The following is a 19,479-nucleotide window of genomic DNA, read 5'->3' as shown; positions in this document are numbered from 1 at the left end:
AATGGATGTGGGAATTGGTGAGGGTATGGTCTCATTTTAAAAATTAATCTTGAGTCTGTATTCAGTATTTAATGTAATTTAAACTTGTAATTACATTGACTGTGTTAGTGAGTGATAAGCAACTGCTGAGCAATATCAGGTAGCAGCTAATCAGGTGGTCAGCACCAAATGGCTACTTGATGAGGTGTGGTTACTGACAGCAAAGGCCAAGGAAGTGCCTGGGGAATTTAGAATGGAATAAAGCTGTGTTTAGCAGGTAAAGAGTAAAGTTTGAGAGTTTGGAGAACAAGAGAAGAGAAAGAAAAATGCATTAAAATATAAATAAAAATAAGTGAATCTGTAACTCAAAACATCTTAAATAGTGTTCAAAGTAAGATTTATTATCAGAGTGCATACATGTTAGTCACCACATACAACCCTGAAATTCATTTTCTGTGTGAATACTTAGCAAATCTATAGAACAGTAACTGTAAACAAACTGTGCAAATGCAGCTATAAATAAATAGCAATAAATAATGAGCATGAAATAACAATATAACATAAGTGAGTGTAGTTACCCCTTTTGTTCAAGAGCCTGATGGTTGAGGGGTAGTAACTGTTCTTGAACCTGGCGGTGTGAGTCCTGAGGCTCTTGTACCTTCTACTGATGGCAGCAGCGAGAAAAGAGCATGGCCTGGGTGGTGAGGATGCTGCTTTTCTATGGCAACATTTCATGTAGATGTGTTCAATAGTTGGGAGCATTTCCCCCTGATTTACTGGGCCAAATCCACTACCTTTTGTAGGGTTTTCCACCCAAAGGCTTTGGTGTTCCCATACCGAGCTTTAATGCAGCCTGTAGCACACTTTTGACCACACATTAATAGAAGTTTGTCCAGGTTTTTGATTAATGCCAAATCTCCACAGACTCCCGAGGAAGTAGAGGAGCTGCCGCGCTTTCTTCACAATAATATTTATATGATGGTTCCAGGACAGGTCCTCTGAGATAGTAACACCCAGGAATTTAACGTTACTGACCCTCTCTATCTCTGATCCTCCAATGATTACTGGCTCATGGACCTCTGGTTTCCCTCTCCTGAAGTCTACTATCAGTTCCTTGGTCTTACTGACTTTATTGAATGTTATTACACCATTCAGCCAAGTTTTCCAGCTCCCTCCTGTATGCTGATTCATCACCACCTTTGATACAGCCTACAGTACTTGTGTCATCAGCAAACTTGAATATGGTGTTGGAGCTGTACTTAGCCACACAGTCATAGGTGTCAAGTGAATAGAGCAGGAGGCTAGGTACACATCCTTATGGTGCTCCTGTGCTGCTGGAGATTGTCAGGAGATATTCTTGCCAATCTGAACTGACTGGGCTCTACAAGTGAGGAAATCCAGGATCCAATTGCACAAAGGGGTATTGAGGCTCAGGTCTTGGAGTTTACTGATTAGTTTTAAGGGGATGATTGTGTTAAATGCTGAGCTGTAATCGATAAAGAGCATCTTTGCTGTCCAGATGTGCCAGGGTTGTGTGAGGAGCCAACAAGATACCATCTGCTGTAGACCTGTTGCTTCAGTAGGTGAATTGGTCCGAATCCAAGTCACCACTCAGACAGGAGCTGATATGCTTCAACACCAGCCTCTCTAAACACTTCATCACTGTGGATGTAAGTGCCACTGGGCGATAGTTATTTAGACAGATTACCATGCTCTTCTTGGGTACCTGTAGGATTGAAGTCTGCTTGAAGCAGGTGGGTTCAACATACTGCCAGAGTGAGAAGTTGATGATATCTGTCAATAGCCTAGCCAACTGGTTAGCCCAGATCTTCAGTACTCGGCCACGTACTCTGTCTGGACCAGATGCTTTCCTTGGATTCACTCTCTTGAAGGCAGCCATCACGTCATCTTCAGATACTGAGACCAAAGGGTCATCAGGAGATATGGAGGTGTGCAATGGCTCCTCCCTGTTCTGGTGATCAAAGTGAGCATAGAAGGATTGAGCTCATCTGGAAGCAAAGCTCTACTGTCCCCTGTGTCGCGAGATTTAACTTGTAGGAGGTTATGGCATTCAAATTTTGCCACAGCTGTCAAGCATCCCTCGTTGATTACAGGATCTCCACTTTGCCCAAGAGATGGCATTCCAGAGATCCAACCTGCACCTCTTGTGGCATTCTTGATCTTCCGACTTGAATGCCTCTGTCAGCAAATTCCGGATTTTATTCAGGGCTGAGGAAAACCCTGAACGATTTTGTGGGGACACTCTCATCGGATGAGTTCTTGAACTCAGCCCAGTCCACTGACTCAAGGCAATCCTACAGTTCCTCTGCCTCCCACAACCACCTGATCAGGATCAGGTTTAATATCACCAACATATGCTGTGAAATTTGTTAACTTTGTGGCAGCAGTACAATGCAATACATGATAAATATGGAAAAACATTGGATTACAGTAAGTATATATATGTATATTAACTAGTTCGATTAAATAAGTAGTGCAAAAACAGAAATAAAAATTTGTGAGGTAGTGTGCATGGGTTCAGTGTCCATTCAGGAATTGGATGGCAGAGGGGAAGAAGCTGTTCCTGAATCGCTGAGTGTGTGCCTTCAGACTTCTGTACCTCCTTCCTGATGGTAACAGTGAGAAAAGGGCATGCCCTGGGTGGTGGGGGCCCTTAATGATGGAAGCTGCTTTCCTGAGGCACCACTCTCATGAAGGTGTCCTGAATACTATGGAGGCTAGTGGCCATGATGAAGCTGACTAATTTTACAACTTTCTGCCACTTGCTTTGATCATGTGCAGTTGCCCCCCGTCCCCCATACCAGCTGGTGATGCAACCAGTCAGAATGCTGTCCACGGTACATTGGTGGAAGTACTTGAGTGTTTTAGGTGGCAAGCCAAATCTCCTCAAACTAAATGAAATATAGCCACTGTCTTGTCTTCTTTATAGCTGTGTCAACATGTTGTGACCAGGTTAGGTCCCCAGAAATCTTGACACCCAGGAATTTGAAATTGCTCACTGTCTCCGCTTCTGATCCCTCTATGAGGATTGGTTTGTATTCCTTCATCTTACCCTTCCTGAAATCCACAGTCAGCTCTTTGGTCTTGCTGACATTGAGTGCAAGGTTGTTGCTGCGACAGCACTTCACGAGCTGGTCTATCTCGCTCCTGTACACCCTCCCATTGTCATCTGAGATTCTGCCAACAATGGTTGTATCATCGGCAACTTTATAGATGGCATTTGCCACACAGTCATGAGTGCAGTGGGCTAATCACACATCCCTGTGCTGCACCAGTGTTGATTGTCAATGAGGAGGAGATGTTATTTCCAATCCACACAGATTGTGGTCTTCCAGTTTGGAAGTCGAGCATTCAGTTGCAGAGGGAAGTACAGAGGCCCACATTTTGTAGCTTTTCAATCAGGACCGTAGGAATGATGGTGTTAAATGCTGAGTTATAGTCAATAAACAGCATTCTAACATAGATATTTATATTGTCCAGGTGATCCATGGCTGTGTGGAGAGCCACCGAGATCGCAGTTGCCTTAGACCTCTTGAGGTGATAGGCAATTTGCAGTGAGTCCAGTTCCTTACAATGATAGGTGTTGACGTGACCAACCTCCCACATAACCATATAACAATTACAGCATGGAAACAGGCCATCTCGGCCCTTCTGGTCCATGTCGAACTCTTACTCTCACCTAGTCCCACCAACCTGCACTCAGCCCATAACCCTCCATTCCTTTCCTGTCCATATATCTATCCAGTTTAACTTTAAATGACAACATCGAACCTGCCTCAACCACTTCTGCTGGAAGCTCGTTCCACACAGCTACTACTCTCTGAGTAAAGAAGTTCCCCCTCATGTCACCCCTAAACTTTTGCCTTTAACTCTCAACTCATGTCCTCTTGTTTGAATCTCCCCACTCTCAATGGAAAAAGCCTATCCACGACAACTCTATCTATCCCCCTCATAATTTTAAACACCGCTATCAAGTCCCCCCCCCCTCAACCTTCTACGTTCCAAAGAATAAAGACCCAACTTGTTCAATCTTTTTCTGTAACTTAGGAGATGAAACCCAGGTAACATTCTAGTAAATCTTCTCTGTACTCTCTCAATTTTGTTAACATCTTTCCTATAGGTTGGTGACCAGAACTGTGACCAGAATCCCAAAACATTTCATCACCTTAGATGTGAGTGCTAGTGGATGATGGTTGATAAGGCAGTTCATACTGCTCTTCTTGGGCACTGAGTTGTACTTGAAATTAGCATCACTGAATCCCCCCTCCCCCACTGTTAATATCCATGGATACCACTGGCCAGAAACTAAACTGGAATAGCCAGATCAGAGCCGAGGAATTGTGTAGTGAGTAACTCTCCAAAGCCTAGCCACTACAAAGCTCAAGTCAGGAGTGTAATGGAATACTCCACTTGCATCTTCAACACCATACAGGACATTTAATAGTCTCCCATCCACAACCCAGCAGCGACCCACAATCCACTCCACCACTGATGCACAGTTTGTAGCAGCAACTCATCAAGATTCCTTAGACAACACCTTCCAAACCCAGGCAGAAGGACAAGGACAGCAGAAGGATGGGCACACCAGAACCTGGAAGTTGCCCTCTGTGCTACACACCATCCTGACTCGGGAATATAGTACAGCTCCTTCACTTTTGTAGGGTCAAAATCCTGTATTGTGGATATACCGACCACAAGAACTGCAGCAGTTTAGTAAGGCAGCTCACCATCGACCTTCTTGGGCAACTAGGAATGGGCAATGAAATGCTGACTCAGCTTGCGAAGCCCGCACCCCTTCAATAAATCAAAAGACATTATCGGATTCAGGTTTAGATTGATTTATCACATGTACATGGAAACATACAGTGAAATGTATTGCACAGGATTGAATTCTAAAATTAGTCAGCTTCATCATGGGTACTTGCCTCTGTAGTATCCAAGACATCTTCAAGGAGCAATATCCACTGTTAAGGACCCCCAACAACCAGAACATGCCCTCTTCTCACTATTACTGTCAGGAAGGAGGCACACACTCACAATTCAGGACAGCTTCTTCCTCTCTGTCATCTGATTCCGAATGGACATTGAAACCATGAATGTTACTACTTTTTAATTTCTGTTTTTAGATTACTTATTTAATTTAACAATTTGATTTATGTATTTTTTTTACTGTAATTCATTTTTCCCTACATTATCATGCATTATATTGTACTGCTGCCACAAATTTAACAAATTCCACAACATAAGCCAGTGATATTAAACCTGATTCTGATTCTGAAAAGTGTCATTAGAATTAATAACTAACATCTAGGGATTTGCTGGGGGCAGCCTGCTACTGTGCCACCAAAATAGCATGACCACAATGCTTGGCAGAACAACATGGAATGGAACACACACACAGACAAGACACACACACACACACACACACACACACACACACACACACACACACACACACAGTTCTCCAACTCCTGGACATGTCTCCAGTCTCCAGCCCTTAGGCTTCAACTTCCAGACTTCCAATCAACCTTCAGGCTTTGATCTTCTGTATCGACTTCCGGACCAGCTAATGACAGGTTTCCATACTCCAGTTTGAACTCCAGCCCTCGCACTTCCTGCTCGCATGGACATCCGATCCCAGGACCCCTTATTCTGGGATAGTCTGACATCATAGGGGTGTCCTTTGTCACATCCACGTCACTGGCTTTGAGCTCAGAGTAGAGACCTTGACTTTTGATATCCTTTATCACACTGAGTGCAGAGCAGAGGCCTAGACTCTGGGTGTCCTTTGTTACCCTTCCACGTTGCTAGACTTTGAATGTGGAGCACAGTCCTGACCTCTTACTCCCCCACATCCTGTTCCTAAACCTCTTAATCCCCTCTCTGGCACTAAACCCAATGAACTTAAAATGAAGAATTAAATCTGAGCTATAATCTTGACGGAGACCACAGTTTGGTGCCGCCATTACAGTTCCTAATAAATATCCTAATAAGTAGTGACTTGGCAGAAGAGGGAGAAGTCCGATGGGATATGCATCCTGCAGCATGCAGGAGATTCAGGTTAATTCTCACCTTCTGGATGACCATTTATCTGGAAAGTGGAATTACTCACAGTCTGGATTTCAGTCCCATGGTTGCTGAAGGCCAATGCACCATACGCCTTCTTAACCATGGAGTCAACCTGCGCAGCAACTTTGAGTGTCCTGTGGACTTGGACCCCAAGATCCCTCTGATCCTCCACACTGCCAAGAGTCTTACCATTAATACTATATTCTGCCATAATGTTTGACCTACCAAAATGAACCACTTCACACTTATCTGGGTTGAACTCCACCTGCCACTTCTCAGCCCAGTTTTGCATCCTATCAATGTCCCGCTGTAACCTCTGATACCCTCCACACTATCCACAACACCTCCAACCTTTGTGTCATCAGCAGATTTACTAACCCATCCCTCTATTTCCTCATCCAAGTCATTTATAAAAAATCAGGAAGAGAAGGGGTTCCAGAGCAGATCCCTGAGGCACACCACTGGTCACCGACCTCCATGCAGAATATGACCTGTCTACAACCACTCTTCCCCTTCTGTGAGCAAACCAATTCTGGATCCACAAAGCAAGGTCCCCTTGGATCCCATGCCTCCTTGCTTTCTCAATAAGCCTTGCACAGGGTACTTTATCAAATGTCTTGCTGAAATCCATATACACTACATCTCCTGCTCTATCTTCATCAATGTGTTCAGTCACATCCTCAAAAAAATCGATTAGTCTCGTAAGGCACAACCTGCCTTTGACAAAGCTATGCTGACTATTCCTAATCATATTATGCCTCTCCAAATATTCATAGATCCAGCCTCTCAGGATCTTTTCCATCAACTTACCAAGCACTGAAGTAGACTCACTGGTCTATAATTTCTTGGGCTATCTCTACTCCCTTTCTTGAATAAGGGAACGATATCTGCAACACTTCAATACTCCGGAACCTCTCCTGTCCCCATTGATGATGCAAAGATCATTGCCAGAGGTTCAGCAATCTCCTCCCTCGCCTCCCACAGTAGGCTGTAGCCTGGGGTACATCTCATCCGGTCCTGGTGACTTATCCAACTTGATGCTTTCCAAAATCTTCAGCACACCTTCTTAATGTCTGTATGCTCAAGCTTTTCAACCCGCTGTAAGTCATCCCTACAATCGCCAAGATTCTTTTCCGTAGTGAATACTGAAGCAAAGCACTCATTAAGTATCTCTGCTATCTCCTCCGGTTCCAAACACACTTTTCCACTGTCACACTTGATTGGTCCTATTCTCTCACGTCTTATCCTCTTACTGTTCACGTACTTGTAGAATGTCTTAGAGTTTTCCTTAATCCTGCTCACCAAGGCCTTCTCATGGCCCCTTCTGGTTCTCCTAATTTCATTCTTCAGCTCCTTCCTGCTAGCTTTATAATCTTCTGGATCTCTATCATTACCTAGTTTTTTTAACCTTTCGTAATGACTAGATTTTTAACAGCCTTTGTACACCACGGTTCCTGTACCCTACCATCCTTTCCCTGTCTCATTGGAACGTACCTATGCAGAATGCCACACAAATATTCCCTGAATTTCTCTATTTCCTGAGGAGACTGAGGTCCTTTAACATCTGCCAAGTTCTATGAGTCTGTGGTGGCCAGTGCTATCATGTTTGCTGTTGTGTGCTGGGGCAGCAGGCTGAGGGTAGCAGACACCAACAGAATCAACAAACTCATTCGTAAGGCCAGTGATATTGTGGGGATAGAACTGGACTCTGTCACGGTGGTTTCTGAAAAGAGGATGCTGTGTAAGTTGCATGCCATCTTGGTTAATGTCTCCCATCCACTACATAATGTACTGGGTGGGCACAGGAGTACATTCAGCCAGAGACTCATTCCACCGGGATGCAGCACTGAGCATCATAGGAAGTCATTCCTGCCTGTGGCCATCAAACTTTACAACTCCTCCCTAGGATGGTCAGACATCCTGAGCCAATAGGCTGGTCCTGGACTTATTTCATAATTTACTGGCGTAATTTACATATTACTATTTAATTATTTCTGGTTCTGTTACTATTTATTATTTATGGAGCCACTGTAACGAAAACCAATTTCCCCTGGGATTAATAAAGTATGACTATGACTATGAACATTTGCCACATTTCTGCTGTACATTTCCCTGAGAACATCTGTTCCCAATTAATGCTTCCAAGTTCCTGCCTCCCAGTTTCTGCCCGATAGCTTCATATTTCCCCTTACTCCAATTAATTGCTTTCCTAACTTGGCTGTTCTTATCCCTCTCCAATGTTATGGTAAAGGAGACAGAATTGTGATCAGTATCTCAAAAGCTCTCCCACTGAGAGATCTGACACCTGATCAGGTTCATTTTCCAATACCAGATCAAGTATAGCCTCTCCTCTTATGGCTTATTGTGTCAGGAAACCTTCAAATTCCACCCTATGTAAACCTCAATAGTGGGGAAATTAAAATCTCCCACCACGACAACCCTGTAATTATTACACCTTTCCAGAACCTGTCTCCCTATCTGCTCCTCGATGTCCTTGTTTCTATTGGCTGGTCTATAAAAAACACTCTGTAGAGTTATTGACCACCTCCTGTTCCTAACTTCCACCCATAGTGACTCAGTAGACAATCCCTCCATGACTTCCTCCTTTTACTGCAGCTGTGACACTATCTCTGATCAGCCCCCACCTCCTTTGCCTCCCTCCCTGTCCTTTCTGAAACATCTAAAGCCTGGCACTCGAAGTAACCATTCATGCCCCTCAGCCATCCAAGTCTCTGTAGTGGCCACAGCATCATAGCTCCAAGTACTGATCTACGCTGTAAGCTCATCTGTTTTATTCACGGTGCTTCTTGCATTAAAATAGACACACTTCAAACCATCGGTCTGAGTGTTTTCCTTCTCTATCACCTGCCTATCCTCCCTCTCACACCGTCTCCAAGCTTTCTCTATTTGTGAGCCAACCATCCCTTCCTCTGTCTCTGCAGTTCATTTCCCACCCTTCCAGCAATTCCAGTTTAAACTCCCCAACCTCCCTGCCAGGATATTGGTCCCCTCGGACTCAAGTGCAACCCACCCTTTTTGTACAGGTCACACCTGCCCCAAAAGAGGTCCCAATGATCCAGAAATCAGAATCTCTGCCCCCGCTCCAATCCCTCAGCCACACATTTATCCTCCACTTCACTGTATTCCTATGCTCACTGTCACGTGGCATAGTCCGGAGATCACTATCTTTGAGGTCCTGCTTCTCAACTTCCTAACTCCGTGTAGTCTGTTTTCAGGACCTCCTCCTTTTTCCTGCCTATGTCATTGGTACCAATATGTACCACGACCTCTGGCTGTTCACCTTCCCACTTCAGGATATCATGGACACGATCAGGAACATCCCGGACCTTGGCACCTGGGAGGCAAACTACCATCTGTGTTTCTTTCCTGCGTCCACAGAATCACCTGTCTGACCCCCTAACTATAGAGTCCCCTATTACTGCTGCCTTCTTCCTTTCCCTACCCTTCTGAGCCACAGGGCCAGACTCTGTGCCAGAGGCGTGGCCATTGTTGCTTCCCCCAGGTAGGCCATTACCCCCAACAGTACTCAAACAGGAGTATGTATTGTTAAGGGGGCAGCCACAGGGGTATTCTCCAGTATCTGACTCTTGCCCTTCCTTCTCCTGACTGTTACCCACTGATCTGTCTCCCAAGCCCCCAGTGTGTCTACTTGAAGATGTCTTGGATACTACGGAGGCTGGTGGGTGCCCATGGTGGGGCTGACTATGTTTACAAGTCTCTGCAGCTCATTTCAATCCTATGCAGTAGCCCCCACCTCATACATATCAGGCAACACACATCAAAGTTGCTGGTGAATGAAGCAGGCCAGGCAGCATCTCTAGGAAGAGGTACTGTCGACGTTTTGGGCCGAGACCCTTCATCAGGACTAACTGAAGGAAGGGCTAGTAAGAGATTTGAAAGTGGGAGGGGGAGGGGAAGATCCAAAATGATAGGAGAAGACAGGAGTGGGAGGGATGGAGCCAAGAGCTGGACAGGTGATTGGCAAAAGGAATATGAGAGGATCATGGGACAGGAGGTCCAGGGAGAAGGAAAAGGGGGAGGGGGGGAACCCAGAGGATGGGCAGGGGGTATAGTCAGACGGACAGAGAGAGAAAGAATGTGTGTATATAAATAAATAACGAATGGGGTACGAGGGGGAGATGGGGCATTAGTGGAAGATAGGGAAGTCAATGTTCATGCCATCAGGTTGGAGGCTACCCAGACGGAATATAAGGTGTTGCTCCTCCAGCCTGAGTGTGGCTTCATCTTGACAGTAGAGGAGGCCGTGGACAGACATGTCAGAATGGGAATGGGATGTGGAATTAAAATGTGTGGCCACTGGGAGATCCTGCTTTCTCTGGCAGACAGAGCGTAGGTGTTCAGCAAAACGATCTCCCAGTCTGCGTCGGGTCTGGCCAATACATAGAAGGCCACATCGGGAGCACCGGACGCAGTATATCACCCCAGCTGACTCACAGGTGAAGTGTCACCTCACCTGGAAGGCCTGTCTGGGGCCCTGAATGGTGGTGAGGGAGGAAGTGTAAGGGCGTGTGTATCACTTGTTCCACTTACAAGGATAAGTGCCGGGAGGGAGATCGGTGGGAAGGGATGGGGGGTACGAATGGACAAGGGAGTCGCGTAGGGGTGATCCCTGCGGAAAGCGGGGGGGTGGGGAGGGAAAGACGTGCTTAGTGGTGGGATCCTGTTGGAGGTGGCGGAAGTTACAGAGAATAATATGTTGGACCCGGTGGCTGGTGGGGTGGTAGGTGAGGACAAGGGGAACCCTATTCCTGGTCGGGGGGGAGGAGGATGGAGTGAGAGCAGATGTATGTGAAATGGGGGAGATGCGTTTGAGACCAGAGTTGATGGTGGAGGAAGGGAAGCCCCTTTCTTATCAGGCTGTATTGCAGCCAGTTAGAATGCTCTCAACAGTACATCTGTAGAAATTTGCGAGTGTCTTTGGTAACATGCCAAATCTCCTCAAACTCCGAATGAAATATAGCCACTGTTGAGCCTTCTTTGTAGGTGCATCGATGTGTTGAGCCCAGGAGAGATCCTCAGAGATATTGACACCCAGGAACTTGAAATTGCTTACTCTTTCCACTTCTGATCCCTGACTGGTGTGTGTTCCCTATCTTACCCTTTATGAAGTCCACAATCAGTTCTTTTGATTTTATTGACGTTGAGTGCAAGGTTGCAACCATCCGAAATTCTACCAACAATGGTTATGTCGTCAGCAAATTTATGGATGGCGTTTGAGCTATGCTTAGCCACACAGTCACGGTGTAGAGAAAGTAAAACAGTGGCCTATGCACACATCCCTGAGGTGTTCCATTGTTAATTGTCAGTGAGGTGGAGATGTTATCACCAATCTGCACAGGCTGTGGCCTTCCAGTTAGGATGTCGAGGATCCAGTTGCAGAAAGAGGTACAGAGACCCAGGTTCTGGAGCTGTTCGATCAGAACTGCAGGAATGATTTAGTGAAACGCTGAGCTGGAGATGTAGCTGAAATGTAGAACTTTGCTAAATTCCTTTGATTGTGAGACCATTTAGCTCGTTGCCCATTATATACCATTTACCACATTCGTTCCAGTGTTGCAGCTTCACTTGGCTGATGCCTCATCTTTTTAGGTGTGTCTAGTACTGCTCACAGCATCTATATCATATTGCACATTTGAAAGAAGAGCATCTCCTGTAATACTCTACAGATTACTGCCAATATCATGCTCCAGTGAGTTAAAAAACAGAAATGAATGTCAAGCTGAAAAGATGATTCCTCAGCACTTGGATGGGTTCCGTGGGCAATAGGTAACAAATGGGATGTGTCTCATTTATTATCAGTTCCAGAAGGGCTCACTGATTTTATCCTCTACCCCAGCAACTTTTCCTTTCTGCCATCCTTCCCAAAATTTCAAAAACCATGGAAGATTTAGTTTCCAGCCGAGGTCAACCTGCAGCTACATCTCTCTGATGGTTATTGGATAATATTTATTTGCATATGTACCATGGGTATTTAATTAAAGAGCCATAAGACCATATGACATAAGAGCAGAATTAGGCCATTTGACCCCTCAGATCTGCTCCGCCATTTGATCATGTTTGATTTATTAACCCTCTCAACCCCATTCTCTTGCCTCTCCCCATAATCTTTCTAATCAAGAACCTATCAACCTCTGCTTTAAATGACTTGGCCCCCACAGCTGTCCATGGCAATGAATTCCACAGATTCATCGCCTCTGGCTGAAGAAATTCTTCCTCATTTCTGTTATAAAGGGTTGTCCTTGTATACATTTTCATAGTCTGCATGAGGTTATGAAATTTTGCAATCACAGAAATCCTGTGATGTCTTTTTTCCTTCATTAACACCTGCCGTCCCTTCCTGTCACACACTGGGTATCATTACTATTTCAATACCTGTGTGGTTTGTTCATCCCTTTATTTTTGCTTTCTAAATTTCCCCTCAGCTGAACCACTACCTTATAGAACTATTAAAGCTTGCCTAGGGAGATAAATAATTCAGTTTCTAAGACGGAAGTCCCAACCTGTTTCGAGTGAGATGTCACCCAAGGCAACTGCTCCCTCTTTCACCAGCACTGGTTCCGCTTTATTTTAAAATGCAAACAGAGTCTTTCTTTCCCCAGTTAATTAAGTGTTTAATATTGTTTGTTACAATCCAGACCTTTGTCTCACTGTTTTATGTCATAGCATGATGCTGCAGCAGGTAGAGTTGTTTTGTGATGGTTGTATGTTGTTGTTAGGCAGAGGTTAGTTTTAGCAGTGTATGATCTGGAGAGATCTTTTGCTTCAACTACAGTACATGTTGAAGCTGTGTCAGTGGGAAGCTATCACAGGTTGGGGTGTTCCAGAGTTTGGAGTTCAATTCTGGCGCTGTTCTGTAAGGAGCCAGGGAATGAGTGAGTTTTCCCTTGGTGTTATGGTTTCGTCCCACTGTCCAAAGACGTATTGTACAGGTTAATTGGTCATTATAAATTGTCCTGTGATTAGGTTGGGCTTAATCGAGGTTGTGGGGTTGCTGGGGAGGTGTGGCATGAAGGTCCCACTCGGCGCTGCATCACTAAATAAATGTTCCAGTGTGGGCTGGGATACGTTTTGAAAATTGTTTTCCATTAGCAAAAACCTGAATTATTTATTTAAAAAAGCTTTTCTTCTTAAGAAATTACTTTTTAAAATTATCTTCACTAAAACAGTCATCAAAAAGCATGACGATTACAAACAAATAACATGTTTGAGAGGGTAATCAACCGGGTCAAATTCATTACAGCTTTTGTATACTGCTTGGGAACAATCTGATCAGTGAGGCACAACTATGGACCAGGGTACCCACGGATCTGAGTCTGCTTCTCTCCAATCTACTCTGTTGCAGGCTCCTTTTACTCTTATTATTTTCCAATGAACAGTTTAACGCCTTTATAAAAATCACAGTCGTGCAATCATATAGCATAAATGCTGACCCTTCAGCCTATTATATCCATCAAAATATCAATCTACACCAACTCTGTTTACCAGCACTTGATCATACAAACTCAAGAAAATTGAGTGGCAGCAGGCCATTCTGCCCCTTGAGTCTTCCCTACCATTCAAAGTTATTAAGGTTCATCTGACCCAGGCCTCATCTCTTTGGCTAGTTCCCATTAGTTCCCTAATCTTTAGGGAAAAAAAAGTATCTACTTCCTCTTTCAATACCCCTGATCATTCAGTTTCCACAATTCTCTAGAGAATTTCAGAGATTTTCACATTCTCTTCAATAATTTCATGTGTTATTCAGTTTTAAATGACCATTGTCCCTTGTTCAAGATTCTCCCACTTGTGAAAGTATCTCAATATCAACCCTATCATGCCCTTATATTTTAATAAAATCACCTTTGATTCTTTTAAACATCAAAAGATATAGATCTAATTTCTTTATCCATATAATAGCTCTCTCACCCCAGAAATTGGTCCAATTTCAGTGTCAGTTACCTCCACTGTCACTATATAATCTCCTAAATAATGACTACAAAATTATACCCAGTCCTTGACTTTCTACGTCTTGATAATTCAAGGGCTTGCCCACATATTGTGAGAATTTTTGCCTCCACCATCCTCTCAGGCAGTGCATTCCTGATTCCAATCACCCTTTAGGTGGAAAAATAAAACATAAAACTATTGGTATTGGTTTATTGTCATGTACAATGAAAATATTTTGTTTGCGTGCCATCCAGGCTGATTGCATGGCATACATAAATACTTAATGGTAGGAAAACAGAATGTAGTGATACACTTACAAAGAAAGTGGAGTGCTGGAAAAAAAATAAAGGCAAGAGCCATGACAAGGTAGATTGGCAGATGAAGGATTCATCTTTAATGTATGGGAGATCCATTCAGGAGTCCAATAACAACAGGATAGAAGTTGTCCTTAAGCTTGGTAGGTACATGCTTCCCGCCCTGCCAGGCAACAGTGGAGCTATTTAAGCCCCCACCCGCCCCCCATTTCCCAGCTCCCAGTTCACAGAGAGCCTCAGGTGTCCTCTCACATCCTGAATGTAGAGACTTCTGCCTCCACCTTCCTTCCAGTTGGTGCTCCAGACTCCACCTTTCTTTGGGTGAAAAAAATGTCCTCAGCTTTCCTCTAATCCTCCTATACATTAACAAACTTACTAATGCACCTCTCCATCTATTGAAATGATTTCCTTTATAATTTTATGCACCCAAGCTTATTCTCCTTTTAGTCTTGCTATTCAAAACAAATTAGCCTCAGCCTGGATGGTATGGCTGCATAGCTATAACTTTCTACCCCTGACAGCATCCTCATGAATCTCCTCTGCACCATTTATCTTTCAGACACTTGTCCTTCACTAGTTCTCTTTCTTTGTTAAATTTGTGGCCTCTCATTAAGGCATGATTATTGTGCTACATCAGGTACTATTGCCCAGGCTCAATCCTGACCCTGGATTGTGCCACATCTGAGTAGATGTGGCACAATTTCACTGTGACTGTATGAGTTTTCCTCAGGAGTTCCTGATTTCCTTCCACATCTCAAAATGTGCAGAGTGGTCAGACTCAGAATCAGGTGTATTATTGGTGCCTGATATGATGTGAAAAGGCATACAATTACTATATATTACCAAATAAATAAATAGCGAAAAAGGTATAACGAAAATCCACACACACAAAAAGCTGTAAGAATTCGCAGGGAAGGTCACATCAATGGAGGGCCATGAGCCATTGATATTTGAGACACCTCATTGAGACTGGAAAAGAAGTGGGCAAAATCCAGAATAAAATGATAAGGCAATGGAGGAACTGGAGGTAGCAGGTGATAGGTAAATCCAGGAGGGCTGGTGGGGGGAGGGGGGAGGGGGAGAAAGGAAAGATGAGGGTTGATAGGTGAGGAAGGCAAATGGCTGAAGAAGGAAGAATCTGATAGGAAAGGACAGTAGGATGGAATGAAGGGCAAGAGGTGGGGAACAAAGGGAAGAGGGTGAAGGAGATGGGCAGGCCATGAGGCTGGGGGAGGGGGAAGAGAAGGGGTAATGGGTCTACAGGGATTAGGGAAAACAGGAGCGGTGGAGGGCAAGAGGAAGAGGGAAGCAGTTACTGAAAGTTAGAAAAATTGATGTTCATTTCATCAGGTTGAAAAATCTCCCAATCCCATGCTTCCAGTTTCTGCTTTGACTCACTGATAGTTCAAGTGCTGTAGGAACCAAGTTGGATAGAGATTTTGAGTGCCTCATAAAAAGCATAAGACACAATGTTGACGTATGATGCAGGTTATATTCTGTATATTGGTGCCATTACTCTTATTAGCCGCATAACCATATAAATGTCCAGATGTACTCTTACATTTGGTGTGCCATGTGGGTTCTGTGTGCAATGCAAATGCCAAATGGAAAGTCACACAGACTTTGCAATATTAGGTTAGTATTGGTTTCTTTTTGTCACATGCACTGAGATACAGTGAAAACTTTTTGTTTCCGTAATGAAGTTACTATGCATGACACGGTGTAGCACCCATAGAGAGGGTGCAGTGCAGGAAGACAAAAAGGTCACCACTGTGGTCTGCTGCCCTTTACGCCTGCTCAAATGTGTACTGTGCATTCACAGGACTGCTGCTGTCTAGGCTATGTGCGCTCTTTGTGCACTGACCTGGGAAAGTGCACCTCTACAAAAATTGCTTCATGGCATCCTGAGGTTGCCATGGAAAAGAGACTGAATTGAGGAGGGAGAAGCATAATGTGATCCTTCTGGGGGGGGAGACCTCTTCCCCTGAAGATTGGAATGGGACAATATTGGTCACTGAGTCTCAAGGTCCTGCAATTTGAAGCAATACCAGGCCACAATCTGAGCGGTGTGTGAACCGCACAAGGTTACAGACTCCTCTATTCTTCACAGTGGGCCATCTGCACCCGTTTGTTCTTAGTGATGCTTTTTAATGTGGGGATGGGGAGAAACTTTTAACATATATGTTTTTGACTGCTTTAAGGGTAACGTGTACTTTGTTTTATTAACAGTTATTGGTTTAGGTTAGATGTCACAATCCTTTCACTCAGTATCTGTCGTTAAGTAATTTACACATTGATGATATCATCATGTGAAGGAAATACAAAGAGGAACTGAAATGTGTACCAAGGTGGACGGCACAATAAAACTAGCATCAGTCGGTCTGGCTAGAAAGCATAAAACATAAGGAAATGATGAATGATTCTGTTCTGTCCACCATATCCTTCAGATGAGGACTCTGAGGAACCTTTAGAAGAGCTAAGCTATCGACATCAGGAGACTCACTTGTGCCAACAGATGAAAATGGCGACAGTCACTTCATCCCACGAAACCTCTCACTGGCAGGAAGAGGGCAATTACACTCAACCAAATGAGGGCTTGCACCCTGAACATTGCTCCAGTCACAGTGAGTACAACCAGCAGAAACTATCTGTGTGTGTAAACCATGAATCTGTATGCTGGTGCAAAGAGAGGCCATGTCAGCAGTGCACTCTGCGGCCAATCCCCCGTCCCTACTAATGCCTAGTCCTGCTGTGGGACCAGATGGTGCTTCAACTGAAAAGAAATGCAGTAACTTCATAAGTTTGAATATTTGCAATCTTGCCAATGTATAGCTGCAGGGATGTGCTCTCAAATGCCTAAGCGTTAAACCAAGTGAATCTTTACTAAAGTAGCTGCTGCATTGTTTCCAGGCTCTTTAGTATGTGGCATTGTGCTCTGTTTGTAGAAACATTAATGATTCTGTTGGTCTGTTTAGTGAATAACTGACAAATCAATGAACACATGGGTTTTAGTAATAAAATGGTTAGAATTTTAGAAAAAAATAGTTCAGCATCACAAGGTCAAATGAGTTCTGTGGATCTTGCACAAAAGCAGGATGTGTCCATTTTTGCAAACCACTATAGTGTTGGCTCTACTGTATTTCTGGGCAACTTCATCAATGGTTACAGGCATTAGCATGAAAAGCAACACATTTAGCACAACAAAACAGGTGAAATCCAATGTTTAGACATGCTAGTCATTTTCTACTTTCTTGTCATGGAAATACAGTCCCAAGTTAGAGTATCCCTTATCCTCTTTGGATTAGTCCCTAATTTACATTGATTTATTAAAAATTGGAATCAAAACTAAAATATCAAAACACCTCACTCCTTTGCAATGAAACTGACACTTTGGACAGTCGAAGCATTGTTCATTACTGGAAGAGGTTGTTGAATGGATCAGGCACCTGTTGGTGTACAGCTTTTTCAGTAGCTTATTCTGATGTACATGAATGCTCATTCCTATTCCACGTACAATGATGTATTTTTAAATTAGTTGTTAATGCAAGTTCTGAGGTTTATAAATGCCACTATCCATCAAGCCTCCTGAAATATTTAAATTTACATGGGCAGCGTAGATGTTAAATGTAATTGGAGTTTTATTTCTATTCAGAGTACAAGTCTAACAGAGCTAAAGTTCAAAAGTGTAAACTGCAAAATGGCACTTAAGTGACAGGCCACCAACTGGGAATCCATGAACAAACAGGGGGAAAATCAGCAGGCCAGGCAGCATCTATGGAAAAAAGCGGAGTCGATGTTTCGGGCCAAAATCGTTTGGCAGGACTGGAGAAGGGTTTCGGCCCGAAACATCGACTGTACTTTTTTCCATAGATGCTGCCTGGCCTGCTGAGTTCCTCCAGCATTTTGTGTGGGAACCCTTGGAGAAATGTTCAACTTACTTAATTACACTTCTGTATCATGGTACAGTAATATTTACCTGATACAGCAATTTGTTCTTGATGCTGTTGTCAACCACTGAATTCAAATACATCAGCTGCACAAAACATAAAACACATTTCATCAGGTAGCAGGCACAAAATGCAATGCATCACCACTAGATGTCAGCAATAATACAAAACACATTTCATTTGCAAGGGTGCAATTCGGTAGAACTAATTACGTCTTGATTGCTTCTATTGGTTTTCTCAAGCAGAATGTCCTTCACATTTTAACTCTTGCAAAGTAAGTTAATTTTGCAATTTGCAGTCTTTATAAATGTATTAATGATAAGAAAAAACACCTTCAGACAGTCAGACTAAAATAACTAATCAAATTGAAAGCCAAGTGGAGTCAATGACAGAAGAGAACTGGTTTGAGTAGATTACATGCAGTTGGGATTTCTGAACCTCACTTTATTGGAACAGACTGACTTTTCTCCAGATTCCCAATAGCTCAATTTCTGACCAGACGAAGGATGCGAATGGTGCTCTGTGAACTTCAGTCACATGTTCCTCCTGAACTGTGCTTCAATAACCTCAAGTTTGGGGTTCATCAGGAGATAAGAGTCCTTGAAGTGAGATGATTGGTTGTGGGGACATTTCAGTGATGAGACAAGTGAGTATAGTTATCCCTTTTTTCAGTGCCTGATGGTTGCGGGGTAGAAACTGTTCCTGAACCTGGTGGTGCGAGTTCTAAAGCACTTGTACCTTCTACTTGATGGCAGCAGCTAGAAGAGAGCATGACATGGATGGTGGGGATCTCTGATGATGGGTGCTGCTTTCCTATAACAGCATTTCATGTTGATGTGCTTATTGGTTGGGAGGGCTTTACCCATGACGTACTGGGCCAAATCCACTACCTTTTACAGGATTTTAAATTCAAAGGCATCAGTGTTTCCATACCAGGCCATGAAAGAACCAGTCAATACACCCTTCGCTACACATCCATAGAAGTTTGACAAACCTTTAGATGTCATGTCTAACCTCTGCTGACTCCAAAGGAAGTAGAGCCGCTGCTGCGCTTTCTTCACAATTGCACTTATGTGCTGGTTCCAAGACATGACCTCTGAAATAGTAACAACCATGAATTTAAAGTTGCTAACCTTCTCCACCTCTGGTTTCCCTCTCCTGAAGTCTGTAGTCAGTTCCTT

At 43.7% G+C, this 19,479-nt stretch overlaps 1 protein-coding gene across 4 annotated transcripts in view; it reads left to right on the top strand.

Moving 5' to 3' along the window:
* cabin1 (calcineurin binding protein 1) overlaps positions 1-19,479 on the top strand; it is a 693,325-nt gene that overhangs the window by 644,240 nt on the left and 29,606 nt on the right. For all 4 annotated transcript variants that reach the window (XM_063031768.1, XM_063031766.1, XM_063031767.1 and 1 more), the window contains exon 34: positions 16,799-16,975. In XM_063031768.1, coding sequence (XP_062887838.1) covers positions 16,799-16,975 — 177 coding nt within the window. The remainder of the gene's footprint in view (positions 1-16,798; positions 16,976-19,479) is intronic.

The sequence above is a fragment of the Mobula hypostoma genome, chromosome 23 (genome assembly GCF_963921235.1).
Source record: "Mobula hypostoma chromosome 23, sMobHyp1.1, whole genome shotgun sequence".
Taxonomy (NCBI): Eukaryota; Metazoa; Chordata; class Chondrichthyes; order Myliobatiformes; family Myliobatidae; genus Mobula; species Mobula hypostoma.
Note: the sequence above shows the minus strand (reverse complement) of the source record. Positions and strands in the feature narration are given on the sequence as shown.